Below are 22,959 nucleotides of genomic sequence, written 5' to 3' on the forward strand. Positions count from 1 at the left end.
AACTTCGAATCACATAGCAATATGCGATATGTTTATTTTTGTTATATTTAATATTATGAGATTAAAAACAGTTAAACGATTAGAAAATGTTATCTAACTTTTACTAATTCATATTTAAAGTTAATTTGCTGTTACTCATGACCATGTATTAAAGGTAAGTTTGAGAAAAAACTTTAAATTCGGTTTTCTCAAAACAAATGTTTTCGCAGTTCTTAAATGTCTTGAAAATGCTCCATGCGTCTCATTTTTAGTTAAAAATGAACGATATTTAGAAGAAACTATCTTGTTATATATTGCAGTAGATCCGTGTATGTATTTTTGGATATGAGGTTATTAAGAAGGTTAAACTTGCGATAATGTTTAACAAAAGGTGACTTTTTTCCGAAAACTAACTTTAAGTTCACAAAAATCATTTAAAAAAATTTTTAATCCATCATATTCACTAACGGATACTCAAAAACGTTTTTAAAGTCTTTATAAATAACTTTGTAAGGATCTTAAGTTTTACTAACGTTTATTTTATTTTAAATCTTTACTATCACTTCTTATTTTCTACTTCCGGCCAGAATTAAAAGCTTTAACTTATTTATGCAAATTTGTCTTGCGAACGTCAAGTACTTAAGTTGTGGCTTTTTGCCAAGCAAGAGAGAGGAAGGAGTGATTAGGAGCGGGCCGCTTGCCATTGCAGTTTTACTCGGTTGCTGGTTGCCTTCAAGGCCAGAGGTTTAATCCTCTTCATAATTTTAAACGTATCGTAGCGTTAACAGTTCTCTGTACTACATACGGCCTTTCTGTTAATATACGGCCAATCTTCAAGTAGACACTTGTTTATTAATCCAAAGTTAGTTTAGTTAGAATTTAGTTAATATTTTTATATTCTTACGTTCAGACCACAAGTGGTTGGTCTGTGTATTCCGAAGTCCGGAAATCATTGTAAAGAGAGAAAAATAAAGGGTTTCGTATACCCTTCCTGTGTATCTTGTCTACTTCCCACATTTATTGAACATAGCTTTAGTAAGCTCCCTGTTCCGAGTCAGGTCATTTAATGTTCCCCAAGCAAGTAAGGAGGAACACTGAACCTGATAGTGGCGCCCAACGAAGAAGAATAACCATGGCCGAGTTTCAAGAAAACCTGTGCTGCCTGCAGAAGCGGCTCAGAAACCAGAAATGCCAGCTGCCGCTCTGGAAGGATTTGGTTACATCGTCCAGACCATGCGCGCATCGATGAAACTAGAGGCAACATTTAATGGACACTCACCGGTAACCAGTTTTTTGGAAAAATTGGAGGACCACTTCATGATGTATCCCGTGCATGAGTTCCAGAAAGTCACCTTAGCTACCAGCGCTTTGAGGGGCCAAGCGCTTAATTGGTTCAAATGTATAGGCAAGCCTCTTGGGTCAAGCGGGAAGTCCCACCTATACTTACGAAAATTTCAAGACTGCCCTAGTAAAAGCCTTCCCTGTCGTAAGGGATCGTGCAAAATTAGAAACGGAACTTTTCAGCATATACTAGAAACGAATTGAAAATCTCTCAAGCTTTATTTTAAGAAAAATTCACGTCTTCAGACTCTTGTATGGAAACCGTCCGGATCCTGAGATAATTCAAGTGATTTTGCCGAGGTTACTTCCCCAAGTACAAGACTTTATTGAATTAAGGAATCCGACTACACTGGAAAAGTTATTTGAGCTAGCAATCCAGTTTGAAAGTAGAAGAACGGCGGACATTAAAAGAAGACGCCAATATGAGCAACGAAACAAATTTGGTGCGCCAAGACCACAGCAAAGTCAAGCACACGGCTTCGGAAGCAGAGCGAATCAGTGGGCAAGGAAACCCGAGTATCCAAAAACAGCCGGCGAACGTCGACAGTTCAATAGCAATCCAGGAAAAAAGTCTGAAGGCCAGTGGAAAAAGAAGGAAGGCATGGAAAGGAAAAAAACAAGATTTAAACTAAAACGGATTTCTGCTGACGGGAGGGTGCGGAAATCCGAAGGCCAAGAAAACCCCTCTTCCTTCAAGTTAAATACAGTGATGGTGAAAAATTTGGCTCTTCCAAAGATTGAAGTGTTGGTGAATAACATCCCAGCCACCGCACTCCTGGATACAGGCGCGCAGTGTTCCTGTGTGGCAGAAGATTTTTTTAGGAAGTATTTTCATAAATACCGCATATATAATTCGGATAATACGACAGTGTTAGCTGCGCAGGGATAAAGATGGAAGTGTATAGGTAAATTACCGCTATACGTTCGTATCAAGGACGAACAAGTAAAGATTATGTTTTTTATAGTAAAGAATCTGCAAGCACATATCATCTTAGGGATAGATTTTCTTTCAGAGGCAGAAGCAACACTGGATTTTAATGAAGCGTCCCTTAAGCTGACGATGAAACCAGTTCGAAAAGAGAAAACAGAACCACCAATGTTAAACCTTGACCACCTGCCTAAGGAAGAGCAACAAAAAATCCGACAAGTGGTAAGTGAATTTGCTTCGTTATTTAGTGATATTCCAGGATTTACTCAAGTTACTAACCATAGTATCGAAACCGGAGATTCACTGCCAGTTCGCCACAAACCATACCGTTATGATAAGCATAAAGAAAAAATTATAGAGTGGCACATTAGAGATATGTTACGTAAAAAGATCATAACGCCCATTGCTAGCCCGGTTGTTTTATGTAAGAAAATCAATGACTATCCAGTAACACATCCAAAAAGGTGGCGTTTTGCGATTGACTATCGTAAATTAAACTCCATGACTAAATATCCGGTATATCCGTTACCTATTATTGAAGAAATTCTAAGGAACATAACTTCTACCAAATACATGACGACTTTAGACTTAACGACTGGTTATTTTCAAATAGGGGTTAGACCTGAGGACGTGCCTAAGACTGCTTTTATAACCAAGCCTGGCACTTATGCATTCCTGCGTATGCCGTTTGGCCTTTCAGGGGCACCGGCAACATTTCAGCGATGTATGGACATTGTGCTAAGGCCTGTTCTTTGAAAGTCCACATTTATCTATTTAGACGATATCATTATTACTAGTGATAATCTGGACAGGTGTTTTCATTATTAAATGAGGCCGGTCTAAAAGTTAATGTCGAAAAGTGCAAATTTGCAGCCCCTGAATTAAAATACTTAGGTTACAAAATATCTCAGAAAGGAATCGAGACAGACGAATCAAAAATAATCGATGTGCAAAAGTATCCGCCGCCAAATACGGCGAAGAAGCTCTCTTCTTTTCTAGGACTTTGTTCATATTATAGGTCCTTTATAAAAGATTTTGCAGCTATTGCTGAACCATTGTTAAAATTAAAAAGGAAAAAGGCAAGATTCTCGTGGACGGCCGAAGCCAATAGTGCTTTCGAAAAATTAAAGCAAGCATTAACGCAAGCCCCTGTTTTGAAATTTCCTGAAAAGGATGTAAATTTAGAAATTTCAGCGGATGCTTCGGATTATGCGGTAGGAGCGGTACTTTCGCAAAATCAGCAGCCCGTGGCATTTTTTAGTCGAACTTTAAATCAAACACAAAGAAATTATTCCGCGACCGAGAGAGAGGCACTTGCAGTTCTGTTAGCAGTGCAAAAGTTACGAGTCTATTTTGGAAGGGCGCCAATAACAGTGTATTCTGATAATGCGGCGGTAACTAGATTGTACTCAGGGAAAAACTTATCCCCAAGGTTAATAAGATGGGCACTCAAGTTACAAGAGTATAATCTCGTAATCAAGCACACCCCCGGAAAGGAAAATATCGTAGCAGATGCCTATCCAGAATAAAAATAGATGAAGAAGGTAATACTGTAAAGGTGACAATGCTCACAGCATGTACAATAAATTCCCGAGAAACTGTAATAACCGAACTGGGTAAGGATCCTGAGTATGGAAACCTTTATGAGTATTTAAAGGATCCTGAAAATTTTAGCCACCAAGATATTGTGGCGATAAGAAATAGGGCGGCCCATTACGAACTAATAGATGGTCTATTATTTTATACAAAAACTACAAATTCCAACAACGAATTTCGACCTGTTATCCCAGCTAGTCTTATATTAAATATCCTGCAGGAGTTACACGACAGCCCATTAGCTTCTCATGCTGGTATTCGAAAAACTATCCAACGCGTACGCGAGGCAGTCTATTTTCCTGAACTGCAAAAGTTAACAAGGGCGTATGTCCAGTCCTGCCCAACATGTCAAGCAGTTAATTATATTAATTTCCGCCCGGCCGGGTTTCTAAATAGTATTAAATCCGATTTTCAAAATGAAATAATTGGCATCGATTTATTGGGCCCTTTTCCAAAAAGTCAGTTAAATAAAAGTCGCTATCTACTTGTTATGGTTGATCATTTTAGTAAGTGGACCGAAATTGTTCCCTTAAAACAAGCCTCCGCGAAATTAGTTACTGATTCTATTTTAAATAAATATATTTTAAAATACGGGGCGCCCCTAAAAGTTATATCGGATAATGGTCCTCAATTTGTAAGTAATATATTTGAAGACAAGTGCCAAAAACTGGGCATACGTCATTTAAAATTGGTCCCGTATCGGCCGCAATCAAATATAGCGGAACGGGTCAATAGAAATATAGTGAAAATTATCCGTAGTTATGTTAAAAATTTTCATAAAAGCTGGGATAACTATGTCAATGAATTTGCTTTCGCCCTTAGGACCGCAAAACATGATACAACGGGTAAAACTCCTGCTGAGTTATTTTTAGGCAGAAAGATTATAACGCCGTTAGATAAATTATTTTATGTTCAACAAAGAGCCCCAGAATTTAAAATGGGTGATATAGAAAAATTAATTAAAGAAGCAAAAAAGAACACTGAAGTAGCAAAGAGAAAACAAAAACTTTATTACGGTTTGAAACGACGGGGAGTAACTTATAAAGTAGGAGATGAAGTATTAAAAATTAAGCATTCACTTTCTTCAGCACCAGAAGATAAAACCGCCAAATTTTTTCCACGATTTGAAGGACCATATGTCATAGAAAAAATAACTCAGGCTGTAGTGGTGTTAAAAGCCAGGAATGGTGAAACATGCTCCGCAAACATTGACCAGATAAAACCATTCTATGACCGTAATAAAATGCAAATATTTAAAGATCTTTTGCAGGATCCGGCACGGCAGGCACTGCAGGCACAAGCTCCAGAGGTGGAACAACGACAATCACAAGGGCAAGCCATTAGGAGGCAGGAGTAATCGAAAAGAAAGTTTCCCCGTTGGAAAATTGAAGGTAACAAGAAAAAGAAGCCGTTCCACCGACCATAAAAGAGAGCACACGACCACCCGCAGAATGAAGAAGGGAGAAGTACGACGAATGCAAAGAGAGCCAGGAGAAATAACGGCAACTATAACCCGGCTCCCAAACGGAAGATCTACTCATCGGACAGGAGTCTACGCAGCAAATGTCGACGAATTGCGGAAGGAACACCAGCTGCGGAGGCAAAGAAACAAGGAAAATTTGAACAGCCAGCAACGAGATCCAAGCAGGAACGAGAGAGAAGTGTCTCGGTTCCGCCAAGACCAGCTGCCATCAAACGGCCAAGACCACAGGCAGAGGCGAAAAAGAAGGTCTTCAAGGGTGACCGAACTGGAAGGAAAAGAAAGCTCATAGAGGAAGGAACTGAAGGGCGAGCCCGCACAAGAAGGAAGATAAACCAAACGCTAATCTTCGCTACCTTCCAGGACTGGGCAGAAAAAAAGAATGTCCGAATATCACAAAGATAAGTAAAACTTTATGTTACTTTGCAACCTTAAGTTAATCTTTCATTCTTACTGCATGTGGCAGAATTCAAGACGTTTTACCTCATGTGAGGTCTACCTTTATCGCCAAAAAGGCGAGAAATGAGTTGTTACCTATTTTGGTATTATGTTTTTCAATTACTCGCGAGCTAAACTAAAATTAATATGTAATAGGAATGTGTAAATACTTGAATATTGTAAAAGTTATTGTATAAAATTCTATTTAAAAGATTCTGGCAAGAAAGAAGTTTTAGTCTGAAAGACTTTTGAAATGTAGTATTTCAATGTAGAAGAATTGGCACTTGCTTGGAAAAGAATAGAAGTTAACAATGTACTACTAATGTATGTTTTAAAATGCGTAAAATTAACGGCATGTTAATATGTTCTTATATACAATGTGAACTGTTATTTTAAGCTTTAAGAAATACTGTGATATGTTAAAAGTGAAAGTAATGCCAAAAAATTTTTATTCGTGTGACTGTAAAAAGAGAAAATTATTGTGAATATGTGTTAAAGGTTGAATGAATGTAGTTAGGCTCTCTGACGCTACACTTCAGAGTTAGCCACTTTCAGAATAGTACCTCAGGGTTTAGAGATGAATATAAGGTGTGTTATGAGGTCTTGTTATGTTGAATTTTAACACGTTAATGTTTTGATTGCAGGCGGTAGTGTTGAACACTTGTACATAAACACATTCGTGTTTGGTGTTTTCTTTTACAACACATGTCAGAGAGCACGGGGAGAGATAATTAAATAAAGTCATGAATGAAATAAGAATGTTAAGAGAAATATAAATATTCATGTTACTTGCCATTTAATTGTGTAACATTTCATTAAACTAGTTTTCCTTCCAGATCTCTGGAAGGAACCAGATTTCAACTAACAACTCCTGTTTAGATGCAGTAAAGATGAAAAGTAATTGTCCATGAAGTTGATAATGTAAAAAACGATTTCTTTTTAAATTTCTAGTTTCTAGTGAGATCTGTTTGTAAAAGATTGGCCTCGCGTTAGATTCTAGAGCTAAAAGTTTTCAACAAGGTCGTTTTAGACCTCAGTTTCAAACTAATTAACTCTGGCGGGAAGTATGTAAGGATCTTAAGTTTTACTAACGTTTATTTTATTTTAAATCTTTACTATCACTTCTTATTTTCTACTTCCGGCCAGAATTAAAAGCTTTAACTTATTTATGCAAATTTGTTTTGTGAACGCCAAGTACTTAAGTTGTGGCTTTTTGCCAAGCAAGAGAGAGGAAGGAGTGATTAGGAGCGGGCCGCTTGCCATTGCAGTTTTACTCGGTTGCTGGTTGCCTTCAAGGCCAGAGGTTTAATCCTCTTGATAATTTTAAACGTATTGTAGTGTTAACAGTTCTCTGTACTACATAAGGCCTTTCTGTTAATATACGGCCAATATTCAAGTAGACACTTGTTTATTAATCCAAAGTTAGTTTAGTTAGAATTTAATTAATATTTTTATATTCTTACGTTCAGACCACAAGTGGTTAGTCTCTGTATTCTGAAGTCCGGAAATCATTGTAAAGAGAGAAAAATAAAGGGTTTCGTATACCCTTCCTGTGTATCTTGTCTACTTCCCACATTTATTGAACATAGCTTTAGTAAGTTCCCTGTTCCGAGTCAGGTCATTTAATGTTCCCCAAGCAAGTAAGGAGGAACACTGAACCTGATAACTTAAAGCGAAAATTAGGAAAATATTTTGAAAATTAGAGCGCAAAGAGTATTTTAAATCTTTAATTAAAATAATTAATTATTTTTTTAAAACATTTAATTTAAAATAAATTGAAATTTTCAACATATATTTTATAAACTCATGTTATAATATGCATATGTATAAAATTTCTTTTTGAAAACAAGAAAACTTTTTTTGAAAACAAGAAAACAATAAAAACTAATTTTTAATGTCAACGGTCCCCTTAAAGCAGTTTGAAAATCTTGTGTTGATATAAGAACGAAGTCTAACGTCACAGTATCGAGATTTTTTACTATCGTTGAGCTCATGCTGGTAGATGGAGGATATGGAAGTAAAACACTTTTGTATGAAGTTTCTTTCTAGTACTTTGAGAGGATATTTGAATTATACAGGATTTCAGCTGGGAATTTTGCCATTAGTAGAAACATAAATACACGTTTATGCATTTCACCTCACCTCGAGTCAATAGGAAATAATTTACTTAATTCGGCAATCTAAGAATAAAAACCTGGAAGCTCATTAATCTTAAAATGTAATCAAATTTGATGAAAATGGATACTGAATAAAACCTGATTATTGCTTCATTTTTAACAGAATGAAAGAATTAAACAATAAAGAAAGGTTTTTCAAGTAACTCTGACCTTTAATTAAGTTTATTAAGACTATCTTTCCGATAGATGTAAAACCTTAATTTGATGACTCGTCACATCGGTGTTTTTTTTTTTTTTTTTTTTTTTTTTTTTTATGTCAAGTTGCGGTGAATAAAGACACTTATTTTCTTCTAATTCTACTTTATGAAGCAAAATATATTTACAAATATTTACGATATTTACGTTGGAGTTACATAATAACTTGTTTAACAATATCTTACCACACTTCTATATGACCACACCTATCCACACTCTCTCAGCACTGAAGCGTTTTTATTAATTAGATATATAGGGCGGTGCACCGCCCTCTGTATTTTTGTCTACAACAGAATCGTTGCTAGAAAATTTTAATTGCATGATATTAGAAAAATGTTCTGCACTGACATTAAAAATGTGACTTCAGAAACAAAGTTATCTAAGAAATTGACAGATGTCTCTTATTAAATTTCAGTACTTAATCAACATTTTGTTCTCTTAATGGACACTGTACACGAAAGGTGAAAACTGACGCCTAAATTTAAACTATATTATTGTCATAAATCCTTGGTAAAATTATCTCACCTGAGAGTGTTCGCCCTATCCTAATAGGTCCTAAGGGTATCTTCCTGGATGTTTGCTCTACATCTAAGTAACCACTTGTTAATCCTGGCAGGGACGCTGTTGCTTTAGGAGCTATCGCTTTTCCATTCTGCCGAAATCGTGAGCCCGATTCATTCGTCCATCGGGCTTGAGAGTTCGGCGAATTATTATTAAGGCTTGCTTGAACTGGCACATAGTGAGATGGAGCTGTTCCGAACTTGGCTTGTCCAATGTTTAAGGAATGTTGAATACCTAATAATTAAAAATCCCAAAAGCTTCTAATGCAATAACAACTAGCTAATAAATGTCATGAAGTTAAAATGAAAGTAAAACTCTGACTCTTTAGAAGCATATTTTGATGTAACAGCATAGAGTAAATAATGCTAAGTAATAGATTTTACTTTTATTTACAGCATATACTTGATTTAAAAACAGTGCTTATACTTTTCTAAATAGATTTGCAGTTGCGGTATTATTTTGTCACTGCTTCGTAAATTGGATTTAAATATTTGGAAAACTAATTTTTTCCAGACTCTTTCGGTATATATTTTCATAGGAAGAGCAAGCTTTGTCATTGGGGAAGCGCACCTAGAATGGAACTAGGTAAATATTTAATACTAGTATACTATCACAGAAATAATTTTCCAGAAAGAAATATATTTTGGTATATATCAGATAATAAATTTAAGTTATACGAATAATGTGGCAAAAGGATCATTTCTGCGTGTGACCGAAAGCGAAATGATAGTGCATGATTCTCTTTTGGAATAGAAAATAGAATCTGCGAAATATATGAGCTTAATTTCAGTTGCAGTTTGGCTTCATAATTATTAAACATTTGTTAAAATGTCATTTTAGATGCTGATACTTTTAGTTTTAGTACATATTTTAGGAAAACGGTTTCGAGAATATAAATTAAAGAAATCCACTGAAGTTTTTTTTCATTTCGGCTGAAAGAATTTATAATTGATATTAATGAAAGCTAATCAAAATGTTTTCCAAGATGAAAATAAACATGATTATACTAATAAGTTTAGTCTTATATTTTAAGTATATTGTGATAGAAAGCTAAGAACTGTGTTAACCTGTAAAGTTTTAGTGAACAATTTGTGCGTAATACGCATAGTTTGGTCCTACAAACCCATAAATAAATCAAATAATTTGTGAATTATAGTTAGAACAAATTCTTAATTAATTAAATACACACACAAATTCTAACACTCTCACACATAAATTCTAACACTAACAAGTTTAGTCGTATATTTTAAGTATATTGTGTTAAGAAGATAAGAACTGTGTTAATCTGCAACGTTTTAGTGAACAATTGTGCGTAACAGCGTGACCTTCGGGAATTTAGATGGCCTGATTAGTTGCAAATTCATGCTTCACTGTGTATACTGCAAGTGAAGAATTCCTACGTTAGTTTGTGTACTATTCGTTAACTTTGCACTGTGTTTTTTCATCATTTATGCGTTTTTTTTAACTACTAGATAAATTTTAGTAATTTAAACAAAGTATTTATTTTCGTTTTTAAGTTCAAATCGATAGTTAAGTTTACATATGTTTTGGCATTTGTTAATAAATATACGATCGACAAAGCTAAAATAAGTCTTCATTAAAATAAGTCTGCTAAAATAAGTCTGCGTTCAAGCCTGAAAATCTAACTACGACGGCACCAATAAATACATACATTAGTATTCAAGTTTCTAAAAGATACATTAAAACGACATTTGTAGATTGAAAATATTCCAAATGTGAGTACGTATTATGTGTGAGTAACATTTTAGAGAAAATGATATGATTCGGCACGATTACTTACCAAAAAACAAAGGTACAGATATACAAGTTTGTAGAAAGCACCCTAAACTAAAAACCAGGCTTCTCTACTCACAGTTTTGGGTGGTATACTCATCTGATAATCTAACACTTCAGAGTATGAGCAGGGAGTAAAAAAGAGCTGAATTTTTTAAAAAAGAAAACATTGCATTATTTGTGGATTTATCTTCTTCATTACTGAAAAAATTAAACATTTCAGGTGAATTCAGATATAATTCTAAAAAAAATCTACTGATGGTGTTTACTAAGAATAATGTTAAGTAATAATTTCATGTAAGAGGTAGTTTGACGCCCTGAACGGCCATCCGTGGGGAGTATGTTGAGATCTCCCATAGAGGACGTTGTAGCACCCCTCAACTTTCGATTTGAGAGAGAGTTGGCGTGGGTTTTGAGAATGTAGTGTGAAGAGCTGTGTAACGCGTATTTGCTATGTAACTGTACTATGTAATATAATGTAATTAAATGTATTTATTCAAAATGTGGAGCAATTTTGAAGGAGCATACTTCACATTTTTACTATCAATTACATTAGTTATCTTTTGTTTCAAGAGGATAATTTTTTTCTGAATATTCCTTTGACACAGTAATTTCCTCTTCTATATCATCACAATTACAAAGATTTTTCACCTCTACATTTAATCGTTTTAAATTAGTTTCCTTATCAATTATTTGGGCTCGAAATTCCTTTAAAGTATCTATCGTAACATCTATCTCGCTAGAATTTTCCTTAATAAAAGCTTCAACTTTGTTAATTAACTTGGTTAACGTAGACCTAACTGCGCTACGCTCCTTTCTCAACTTAGGTAATTCCGACATTTTACAACAATTCAAATTTCAAAGAAAACATCAAAACAAAGCCTACCTTCACTTCCTGCAGAATTCCACAAATTCCCAAACAAAGCTTGCAACTAAACCACTAGAATCCACAGCTTCCAAGACCGACTCTGGTTCTCACTGGTGGCTCCATAAAAATGTGAAGTATGCTCCTTCAAAATTGCTCCACATTTTGAATAAATACATTTAATTACATTATATTACATAGTACAGTTACATAGAAAATACGCGTTACACAGCTCTTCACACTACATTCTCAAAACCCACGCCAACTCTCTCTCAAATCGAAACTTTTTTCACACAGTTGAGGGGGTGCTACAACGCCCTCTATGGGAGATCTCAACAGATGGAATTCATAATTTTTATTTAATTTTAGTCTGTAACCTAAATTGGGAAACGCATTTATGTATCACTTCATATGTATACAGCAACATCTGTTCATTTCTTTGATTCCTTCCTCATTATGAGAATATAAAGATATCATTGCATTAGAAATAATACTCTTTCTGTAATGTTGTAGAAAAATTATAGTTTATTTAATTCATGTCTGCAGTTGTTAAGAGACATTTCAGGAGATTTAAATTCTTTTCTGTGACTTTTGATCTGCTATTCTTTTTATTAGATAATAACTGAAATTAATTAAAAATTACTTTGCATTCATTTTGAAAGCTCTGAAGTATTTGTAGTTTTAAAGAATTGGATGCATTATTGATCGTTTATTCAAGTTATTTTTAAGAATTATATTGTAATATTTTAACGTTTTTTAATTTGTTAAATAACGTTCATTTTTTCTCAGTAAATTATTTATACTTTGGAATCTTTTCATTCTTTTCTTTCTCCTTTCCTCCGCGTCTGCGAAATTAAACCTGCACAGTTTGGGATGAATGAAATCAAGAGTAAATTTCGTAACCATATTTTTCGGAATATTTATTAAAGAATTATATTTATTTTAGTATTTAGTGGAATTAGTGGAAGAATGAATAATCAAACATTAGAGATTTATTTATGTTAATAAATTACAACCTTTTTTGTTTCTTTTAAAACTTTGCTTTTCTGCGAATCCTAAAAAATCATTACTATATAGCATAAAAATTATTATATAAATTATCATAAAATATTGGATAAAAATTTCGTGAATATTTCTTAAAATAATACCTATTATGCTACTAATCTATATTATAAATTAATAAACTACCTTTCATACACGTTTTCCCATAAGTCTCTGGAAATTATATTATTAAGCATTATCAAAAACATAAGATTCCAAACATTAAACGAAACGCCAGTATTCAAATCTGAAGCGAAGAAAATAACGGAAAGACGTCTTCCGTGACGTTATTCTGTTGCTAACCAGGCCATGCTCTCCAGTTGGCCGTGGTAATAGGCATAGTTTGGTCCTATGTGTCCATAAATAAATCATATAATTTGTCAATTTACTAGTTAGAACAAATTCTTAATAAAAATGATTAGTAATATCATTTAAAGATAAAATGTGCTGAATACTTTCGAAAGTGATGAAAGAACCTTAAAATGAACACACATGAGATTCCTCCCATTATAACAAACAATGAAAAAACTTATTCCCCTTTTTGCCAATAGAGGAAGAAAAGAACAATGGGACTTCGATGTCCAAGCATTTTTGATCGCGTACCCGTAGGTCGAAAATAATTGTAAGTTGTACCCCATACAATATAATACTATAATGTAATATAATATACATGATCATAGACTCGCAAATGATCATGGACTTCTTTAGCGTACCCCTAAGTATCACTTTGCATACCTCACTTTGGTGGTCTAGAGTATATGCATCTAGTCTTACATGAAAGATAATGTTGTTTCTAACTATTTAGTGTCGTTAACCCAGGTTAATTTATAACTAATGTATGTTTTTCAGTCATCGAATTTTAAACAGGCATATTTGAAAGATATACTGTTTTGTGTATTTCACCTTTACTCAAAGACAAAGAAAAGTTAGGTTCAAAGAAGCCGGTTGGTCTTATCGATGAATAGCTGGACATTTGAATAGGAGCGATGCCAATATTAGACGATGTTGGCAGGAATGGGTGAACCATGGCTGCACACAGCGTCAAGAAGGAAGCGGTAGGCGTAGAAAAACGACAGAACGTGAAGACCGAGCAATCTTCAGAGTGGCACTCCAATCCCCAGATGCATCATTATCATCGATTGTACGTGCAACTAGTGCTTCAGTGACCGCAAGGATCATTCATAGACGGCTCACAGAAAGAGGGCTGAGGTCACGGAGCCCCTTGCGCCGGCTATCATTGACCTCTGTACAACGTCAAGCCCGTTTGCAGTGGTGTCTGGCTCATTCGCACTGGAATATCACTGACTGGAGTAGAACAGTCTTCAGTGATGAGTTTCGCTTTGAACTGAGCCCCAATGAACCAGCGAAGGCGAGTCTGAAGACGCCCCGGACAGCGGTGTGATACCAACCTGACTGTCTTCTGGCTGACAGGATGACAACCAGGAGTGATGGTCTGGGGTGCCATTTCATTTCATAGTAGGACCCCTTTGGTTGTCCTCCGTCGCAACATTACAGCACAGCGGTACGTCGACGAAGTTCTAAGGCCCGTTGTGTTGCCCTTTATGTCACGCCACCCTGGGCCTACATTTCAGCGAGATCATGCCTGCCCCCACACTGCACATGTTTCTACTGCTTGCCGAACATTACCTTGGCCAGCAAGGTCACCGGATCTCTCTCCTATTGAGCACGTTTGGAGCAATATGGGCAGGGCCCTCCAACCAGCTCCGGATGTTGACGATCTAATGCGTCAGTTAGACAGAATTTGGCACGGTATCACTCAGGAGGACATCCGCAACCTCTGTCAATCGATGCCAAGCCAAATAACTGCTTGCATAAGGGCCAGAGGTGGACAAACGCGTTGCTGACTTTTCACTTTGTGAAGCTCTATCACTTCAATAAATCATCCAATTTTTCTCAAAATGTAATCATTTGTTTTTCTGTACATGTACATCACTTCTACCGATTTTCGTCCCATTCGAATAACTCCTTCTTGGTGAATATTTTTTTTTTTTTTTTGTCTAAGACTGTATTTTGAATTGAAGCCGTATGCTTATTTTAAACAAGCTAATAATGGAAAGCAGCATTTGTAAAAGTGTTCGCTTTTGATATGCAGTCATATTCCCGAATACATGGATTCAGTATCTGCAGTTCAGAATGGCCAAGGAGGAAAAAAGCTCCTTGCGCTTTTACACACTCCTTTTGGACCGTTTTAACTAAAAACGAAAACTTTAAATATTCTGTGTAGAACATTATGTGTATTCTCAGCTTATGAAACCCTCAAACTCTGAGATCTCTGCTCAACTGGATGGTCATAAATTTGTTGCTAGGTTGAATCGATTTTCAGTGGTCAGACAGTGTTAGACATATCTTTGTTTCCGCATCCATTATGCTTCTTTTTAAATTTTCTTCCACTCTTGATTCTAGCATTCACTCTATGCTGACGGTATATAAACATGATTGCAGTTCTCCTGCTATTTCAAACTATTGTTTAACATAATAAAGCCCCCGAAAACTAAGAATAATGATGTTAAAGGGCTTGGAAACTACTGAAACTATTACTGCGCTGTTAATGCTTTGAGAAGGAATAATTCTTATATTTGTCATCCCTTGAAATATTTGGTATGATGTACAGTACAAGAATGCTTTCTTTCATTTCTCACTCGTTTTCTGTGGATAGAGTTAAAATTCCAGAATCCTTTACTTTCCTATCTACGAAAGACAGAATAATATACTGCATAATGTGTTTTATATTAATTTATTTAGTATTACAGTATACAATTTATTGCAGTGTATATAATATTTTATTACTTTATTTAATGTTAATATTGCCTTTCTTCCATATTTTATGAATTCAATTAAACAAAGTTAACTATATAATTGCGTGTGTTACTGGAACACTATATCTTTACGAATTGTGTACATAGATACATGATTTTTAGGAAATTTATATGTAAAATTGTCGTATTTTTCTCTGTAATGTAACATGAAAATCGAGAGAGACGATGCTCTGAGGAAATGTAATAATACAGGGGTAAGGCTATAAGGCATTTCTCCCACTTCCCTAGCGTGCCTTCGTGGTGTAACGGCAGCACGCTGGGCCGCTATTCCAGAGGTCCGTGGTTCGATTTTCGGCGAAGGCGTTGTTAATTTTTCATCTCTCTGGCTTCCAATTAACCTAATGACTTTACAAGTGGCGCCCGAACTTAAAGGGTTGCGGGATGATGATTCTCCGCACCCAGGATTTGGCGACTAGGTCCCCTAAAACCCTAGTCGCCTTTTAAAAAGGGGAGTATATAAGGTATTTCTCCCACTTCCCTAGCGTGCCTTTTTGGTGTAATGGCGGCATGCTGGGCCGGTATTCCAGAGGTCCGTGGTTCGATTCCCGGCGATTAATTTTTCATCTCTTTGGCTTCCAAAAAATATACTAATGACTCTACAAGGCTACTCAGAATTGTGTAAAGGGCTAGCTCGCTAATTTGGCTAGATATCGCCAAGCTGGCAACGACTAATTTTTGCGCCAAATTTTGCGAGAAATCGTTAGAAGTCGCCAGTCAGACCACTTCGCGGCATTTTGGTTCTGTCCTTGTATAACTGTAATCGATATTGTAACTGAATAACTGCAATTGATGCTCTGTATCACTGTAAATGTAATGCATTGTAATACATTGGGGATACACTCAGAGGCTCCTGGCCACCGAGTGGTTCCACGTTAAAAAAAAGAATGATCCCAAAAGGAGGTCATTATAACTGTATTCGGCCCTCACATACCTTCCATTAATTTTGAGAAGCAGAAAGTACTAGAAGTATTTCGCCGGCCAGGTAAAAACTATATAAGAGAGAGAATATCTCCTCTCAGTTGTTGCTGTTAGTTGTCAGTTCATTATGAGTTCGGTGTATTGAGGTACCTCCGGGTTAGCTTTGCTCCTTAGATGTGCTTCGCATAGCATTGTGTTTAACGTTCTTAGTAGTTTGAAGTGTGACTACTGATTGTATTTTGTGATACCGTGAAGAGTTGTACGACCATTTTTGAAGAAAGTTCCAGAACTGTGAAGGAACTGTGTTTCGTTTGGTAAAATAAATTTTATCAAGTTACCATCGGTTTTGTGTGCATTGAATATATTACGAATCCGTACGCCTGCAACACTATTTTACATGTAACTTTCAATATTATCCGCGGTTTCACGTTTCTGCAAGTTCTGGAACGTATTACCCTGCAGATTCGTAGGTACTATTGCAGTTTATTTTATTTCTCTGTCTTTTACTGATGGTCTCCGAATTGACAGCTAGATTACTACGGAATTAAAGATACCCATGTCAGCATTAGATAAAGGTGGGTGCAAGAGAATGGTTTAAGATGCAGTTGACAGTTATCTTCAAAACGCTTCTCCCGTAGCGGCATCAAAATTTATTTAGAAAGTAAAAGCTTAAAATATATGTTTCTTACAATTGTTTTTTCCTTACTGAGAGAAACGTATGTTTAATTCTTTCTGTTTAGTTTTTTGATGTTGCCTGCATATTGCATTTTCTATAATAGTTCTATGGAAAAACATTATGAGAATTTATTCTTTGCTAAACATTTTAAAGATTTTATTGATGAAGGTTTCCATCGCCAAGACACTCGTATTTTTCAAACTAAGCTGAGTCCAAAGCCACCAGTTTTTTAGATAAGAAAAACAAATGCGAGATAGAACTTTTGATGTGCCTATGGACAGCGGAATATAAATAGACACCAAAGCATTACCAAAATAGCAATTGGTATTTCAAAGAAAAGTAATTAGAATTGTATATAACTAAACACAAAATTCATGGCGAAGATCGACAATATAAAGGTGCCGCACAGTAGGAGAAATGTGAGAACGCTATGCGCTGTGTAGTGGATTCTTATTAGGCTGATTCCCGAGGCGGGGCGCTGTATGCCCCATGATGGGTGTTGTGCTAGAATAGTATTGCGACTTATCAAAACTCGTAAATCCATAGGCGAAGTTCTGGTACTCCTCCCACTTTTCCATGTTCTTGTAAAGTATAAGCCACCCAGACGGTATAGAGTCTAGCGACACTAACTCTCATACCAATGGTATGTATCTCGAATTCTGGAAAAGGCATGGATGTTTATAAGTGCATATTGTGTTACAAGGTATTTCTCCCGCCTTCTTAGCGAATCTTGGTGGTGTAGCGGTGTGCACGCTCAGCGCGTAATTGAGAGGTCCACGGTTCGATTCTCGGCGAAGGCGTTGCATATTTTTTATCTTGCCATCTTCCAAGGAATGCCTAATGTCTCTACAGTGTCACCCGAACTAAAAGGGTGTTGGATGATGATTCTCCTCACTCAGGATATGGCGACAGGGTCCCCTAAAACCCCACTCGCGCTTTAAAAGTGGGAGTATATAAGGTATTTCTCCAGCCTTCTTAGCGAGTCTTCGTGGTCTGCACGCTCAGCTCGTAATTGGGAGGTCCGCAGTTCGATTCCCGGCGAATACGTTCGATATTTTTCATCTTGCCTGCTTACAAGGATTACCTAATGTCTCTACAGTGTGTCCAGAAAGTCGGTACACGGTTAAATGAAAGCCATCTCGAGTGATTAATGGTAGGGAAGAGAGGGGGGAGACACTTGACCGTTCCCGGAATTTTCTCCATCAAAATTTGGGGGGGGGGCAGACAAACAGTTAGCAAGCCTCGGTGATACCTAATGTGTCCTCTTGTTTTAAGGCATAGTTTCCTAACTTTTTGCAGTTCAGTTCTCCTTTTCGTTTTTCTTTCTTTGCTTTTCTTTCTCTTTTTTTTTACTCCACAGAGTCTCCTTGCATTATGTACAGCGTCTCCTACCTTTTTAATAATGGTATATCATATATCTTTAGAATATAATCAAGGGTACTGATTGAAAAGATTTAAGACGTTTTAGGTATGTATTGGTGCAAGATAAGTTAAAATCTCAGCACGCTGTACTGATATAGGGTATTTCTCCCACCTTCGTAGCATGCCTTCTTGGTGTAGTGGTCAGCCCGCTCGACGCTTTTTCGAGATGTTTGTGGTAAAGTCTCGGCAAAGGAATTGCTCATTTTGCACTTCACCAGCATTGAAATAATCTAATGTCTCTACACGGATACAAGACTTTTATAGCAATGAACAAACATTTATATCAAAATTAATGAACATACATTCATATCAAAAGAAATGAACAAACATTTATATCAAAACTTATAGCTATGAACATGACAAAACAAGCACAGATTCCTATCAACGCACAAGCAGTGACATAAATTGAAAATTATGCTGCTCGCGTGTAATGGATATTAGAGCAAATATGGATGTATGAGATATGTTTAGAATATTACAGTGATAGTTTATAGCTTAGCTCCCTAGGAGGAGAATAACGGAAGTATTTGTGACTTGAAACAACATATGTGAAAGATCAGCTAATGTAATTGCCGGAAACGCTAGAACCTTTCGGTGAAGAGCCCACCAGCAGATTAGCAGTAAAGTCGCTGAACGCTGGCTGATCGACATGGGTTCGATTCCAGGCGAACGGGCTGACTGCATGGGCGTTTTCATGGTTTTCTCCGTGTATAACAAGGATGCTAGCTATTTCCTTAGAAAATCCTCCACGAAGCATTCCTAGGCATCCCTCCTCCTAGGCAGATAGCTTTGCAGTAATCAAATAAAACAAACCAAATCTTTTGAAAAGATAGAATAAACAATAGGCATTGCAAGATCCAGTAACCTCCACGACTCCCCTGATTTGACAATTGAAAACTGCCATTTCGCATAAAGTGCGATTGCTTTATACTGAGATGGTAAATTCAGTTTTCGCTCACCGGAGTTGTCAAAAGTTGTAGGTCATGCCGAAAGCTGGCTTTAAAATTAAGCAATATTCGCCAAATTATACTTTTTTATTTCCATTCTGAATATTTGAAGTGCCATCTCTTGGTGATCTTACATGCTTTATTAATTCTACTGATGAAAAATTCTCCATTTCGAAAATGGTGTTATTTTGCAAATCCTCTTATGATTTGCTCTTTTTCAATGATTCAAAAATGTGTTTATGAGTTCATGTCTCAAAATTTTTTTATTTCATGATATGATGATACGAACAGTCACAGGTTGTGACATTCGGTGAAAAATGACCAATTTTTAGTTATACTTGTGTAAGTGGATATGCTGCTACCTTTTTAGAGTACTTTACTCGAAGACATATTATGCTTTTGCAGATTACAAGATTTTTCAAAGCATTTATGCCATTTCAAAGACGCTTAGTTATTACATTTTAACGGCTAATGAACTTTTAAGTAGTTCCGTTTTAATTTCTGTTAGATTAATTTTTCCGTTAGATCCTACCAGTTGTTGAATGGTTAAAGTCGTAGAATATTAGTTTGCGTTCTGGTTTGATTTCTGAGTATACTGTTCTCTCTATGTATCTGAATATATAGATCAGTAGTCTCAAATTCGCGACCCCGAAGCAATTTTATGCGGTCCATGAATTTATTTTAATTACGTGTTTGTTGCGAGTACGGTTCGTATAGTTTTAAAGATATAAAGATATGGACTGGGTTTATTAGCGCGACTGCTATTGAGGGAAAAAAGACAGAGTGAATGAACAAACTAGGGCTTGTATGTCAGGCCCCGTGGCTAGGGTAATGTGGAAGAATATAGAATTTCCCAAACATTTCAGTAAATTTGGTGTGCCAGCTGATAGTTGGTGCCCTTCAGCATTCTGAAATTTCTGGTTAAGGTTTAATTATTTAGTGGTTAATTCAACGCTTTGGAATTGCCTAAATAAATGTCACTATAAAATTTAATATTTAGTTGCGTTTCAATTACAAAGTATAATGAATAGTAATTTCCTAGTTACCAACCTGCAAAATAAGTAACTTCAGATAGAAAATAAACTTTTCCTTTGTGTTATCATTATCAATGTTTTTGTAAATACAAACTAAGATCAATTAAAGATTTATTTCATTTTCGTTTTGATTTTTATTTTATTTTACATTATTTGTTAAAAGTGTTTTTGATTTCGTTAAAAATTTCTGCAACCACTTTCAGCTTGAGCGTTTAACTTGCCATGCTATTTGAGTTTGAGCATGCATGTATGCAAATATACATATATATATATATACAGAGAGAGAGACCACTGATAAGCATATTATATATATACATATATTGTTTCACATGAAAAAAATAAAGCTAAATTAAATTTAAATAATTCTCTTGCGCCTTTGCTGCAGGGAATGAAATTTGAATTTAACAAATATTCTGTATTCGTATAAAGCAATATAAAATTAAAATTAAAAATTTAATTAAGATATTTAAATTGCAAAGAAATAAAAATAAAAATAATTATTATTGCTGCGGACTAATTTACAATATCATTTAAATTCTAAGAGTATATTAAATTAATTGCACTTATCTAAAACGATGAAAAAATATATTATTCCAAAAAATTAAATTTATTATTCCTAAAAATTGCATAATTGAATAATTGTTGAGCAGGTAGGAGACAGACTTATCAAGGGCAAGTTGCCCCCAAACCTAACTCTTCAGTTACTCAATTCGTGTTTCGTCATCCATATAGGCAAGGGTAAAAGTAAAATTCAAAATTAAAAGTAAAATCAAATGCTGTGAATTACAAAAAAAAAAAAAAAAAAAAAGAAATTTAAACAGTGGAATTTTGAGAAAAAGCAAGTAAATGACTAGAGTAATTAATTAAATTAGTTAAATGTATTTTTTAATAAAAATAGTTATTTTAAATTTTCAAATTTTAGTGAATTAAATTAGCAATACCATTTAGAGTCCCAGTTTTTAAAAATTTTCCTGCCCAAAAATTGAGTTAAGAATTTTTACTTTAAAAATTCACTGTATTGTAGGTTAGCTCCCTCTTTACTTTTATAGTGGCTCGTCTCAATCACATAAATTTCCATAAATGTCATTCTAGCAAATGACTTACTTGTAAAGTTAGGACTATGCCTTTTAATATCACAGCCACAAAACAACTCCCCTTTTGAAAAACATTTAATTGCTTATATCTTATCTCATGTAACACTTGCAACCTTAAATATGTAGGATAAACCCAAAATAGTCTTAATATTAGAATTAAACAACCACAGAGCACATATTAAAAAATTCACTACTACCAATTTTAACACGCTTAATACAGCAGAATTAGAACATATTCAAATACATGATTTCAGCAAAATTAGTATTCAAATTTTGGACATTGTCCCTGAATACAAAGATAAATTATTTCAAGAGTCACTCTACATGCTTAAATTCCAAAACTTTATCCCTATGGGCTAAATACATTTAACCAATACATTAAATTAAATTCTTAAATTCCAAATTACATCATTTTAAATTATTCAGTAAAAACACGTTACGAGGGGCAAGAGCAGGTAGTAAACAGAAAAATAAATTATTTTCTACAATAGATACAGTAAAGTTAAACGGTAATATTATTAATTATGTTCTAACTGAAAATTTCACCAAAACTTTCATTACTTGGTTGCATACTTGTAAACACAAATTCTTAAATAAACTTGTAAATTTTGTTCAACAGCAATTTACGGAACCCAATATTATCAAACACCTTGTCATAGATTTTTGCAATTTTAAATTCTCTACCACTAACAAGTGCAATAAATATTACTGCACAATCAACTTCCTACATCCGAACGATGACAATATTCAGTTCTACAAAATTTTCAGAAAATGTCAACAACAATTTCCAGCTACTAAAGTACAAATCTCACCAGCTTTCAAGTATCAAAAACCTCTTAGCATATTGCTAATTAACCACCATGATCCAGCTTCTACAGCCCATTGATACTGCAAAGAACTTCTATATAAAGACTACGTAGACGAGTTTCATAAACATATTGTTACTGGCAATTTAACAATAGTTAAAAACCAGCTTTTAAGAAATTTAATGAAAAAAAAGGCACAAAATTTCGACCTGTACTGAAAATTGGCAAAAATCAATGCTTTAGAAGTTTCGAAAAAAATGTTGACGAGTTCATAGTTAAAACTAGTTGCAAATTAAATATTCCAAATTCTGCCTTTATGGCTTGGAAACATGAAGTGTTAGAAGAAATGAAGCAAAGAATTCAAAGGACAGAATTTAACAGCAATTTACTATGGAATTTTTCTTAGTCCTCTAATACAAGATTTGAAGCAAAAATTCGTAATCACCAAAATTGACAAAGCCAGTGATAATTTCAGCATTATTTGGAATTTTTTTATTTCTAGTTGATACTGAACAGAAAACTGTCATTACTTACAAATTTACTAATACGCAAGAATAAGTCATAGCAAAAAAGCTTAAAGCAATTCATAAGAAACTTCTAATTACACAATCATCTAACTACAATAGATTAGCAAATCTTTATGCTCTTCCAAAATTCCATAAACCGCCACTCAAGTTTAGATTTATAGCAAGTGGTTCAAATAATTATAAAAAGAATATAGATTACATATTTGCAATTAAACTTTAAAAAATTTGTATTTTAATTTATCAACTAATTAACAAGCAACACAACTATTGTTGGATTATTTATAATAACGCTCCAGTTCTCAA

The 22,959-nt window shown here is 35.0% G+C and overlaps 1 protein-coding gene across 1 annotated transcript in view; it reads right to left on the minus strand.

Annotated features, from left to right (window-relative positions):
- LOC118190618 (uncharacterized) overlaps positions 1-22,959 on the minus strand; it is a 106,547-nt gene that overhangs the window by 6,499 nt on the left and 77,089 nt on the right. The window contains exon 5 of the mRNA XM_035361370.2: positions 8,660-8,929. Coding sequence (XP_035217261.1) covers positions 8,660-8,929 — 270 coding nt within the window. The remainder of the gene's footprint in view (positions 1-8,659; positions 8,930-22,959) is intronic.

Source organism: Stegodyphus dumicola, chromosome X2 (assembly GCF_044657685.1).
Source record: "Stegodyphus dumicola isolate Sdum_Otavi_A_Nest chromosome X2, ASM4465768v1".
Classification (NCBI taxonomy): Eukaryota; Metazoa; Arthropoda; class Arachnida; order Araneae; family Eresidae; genus Stegodyphus; species Stegodyphus dumicola.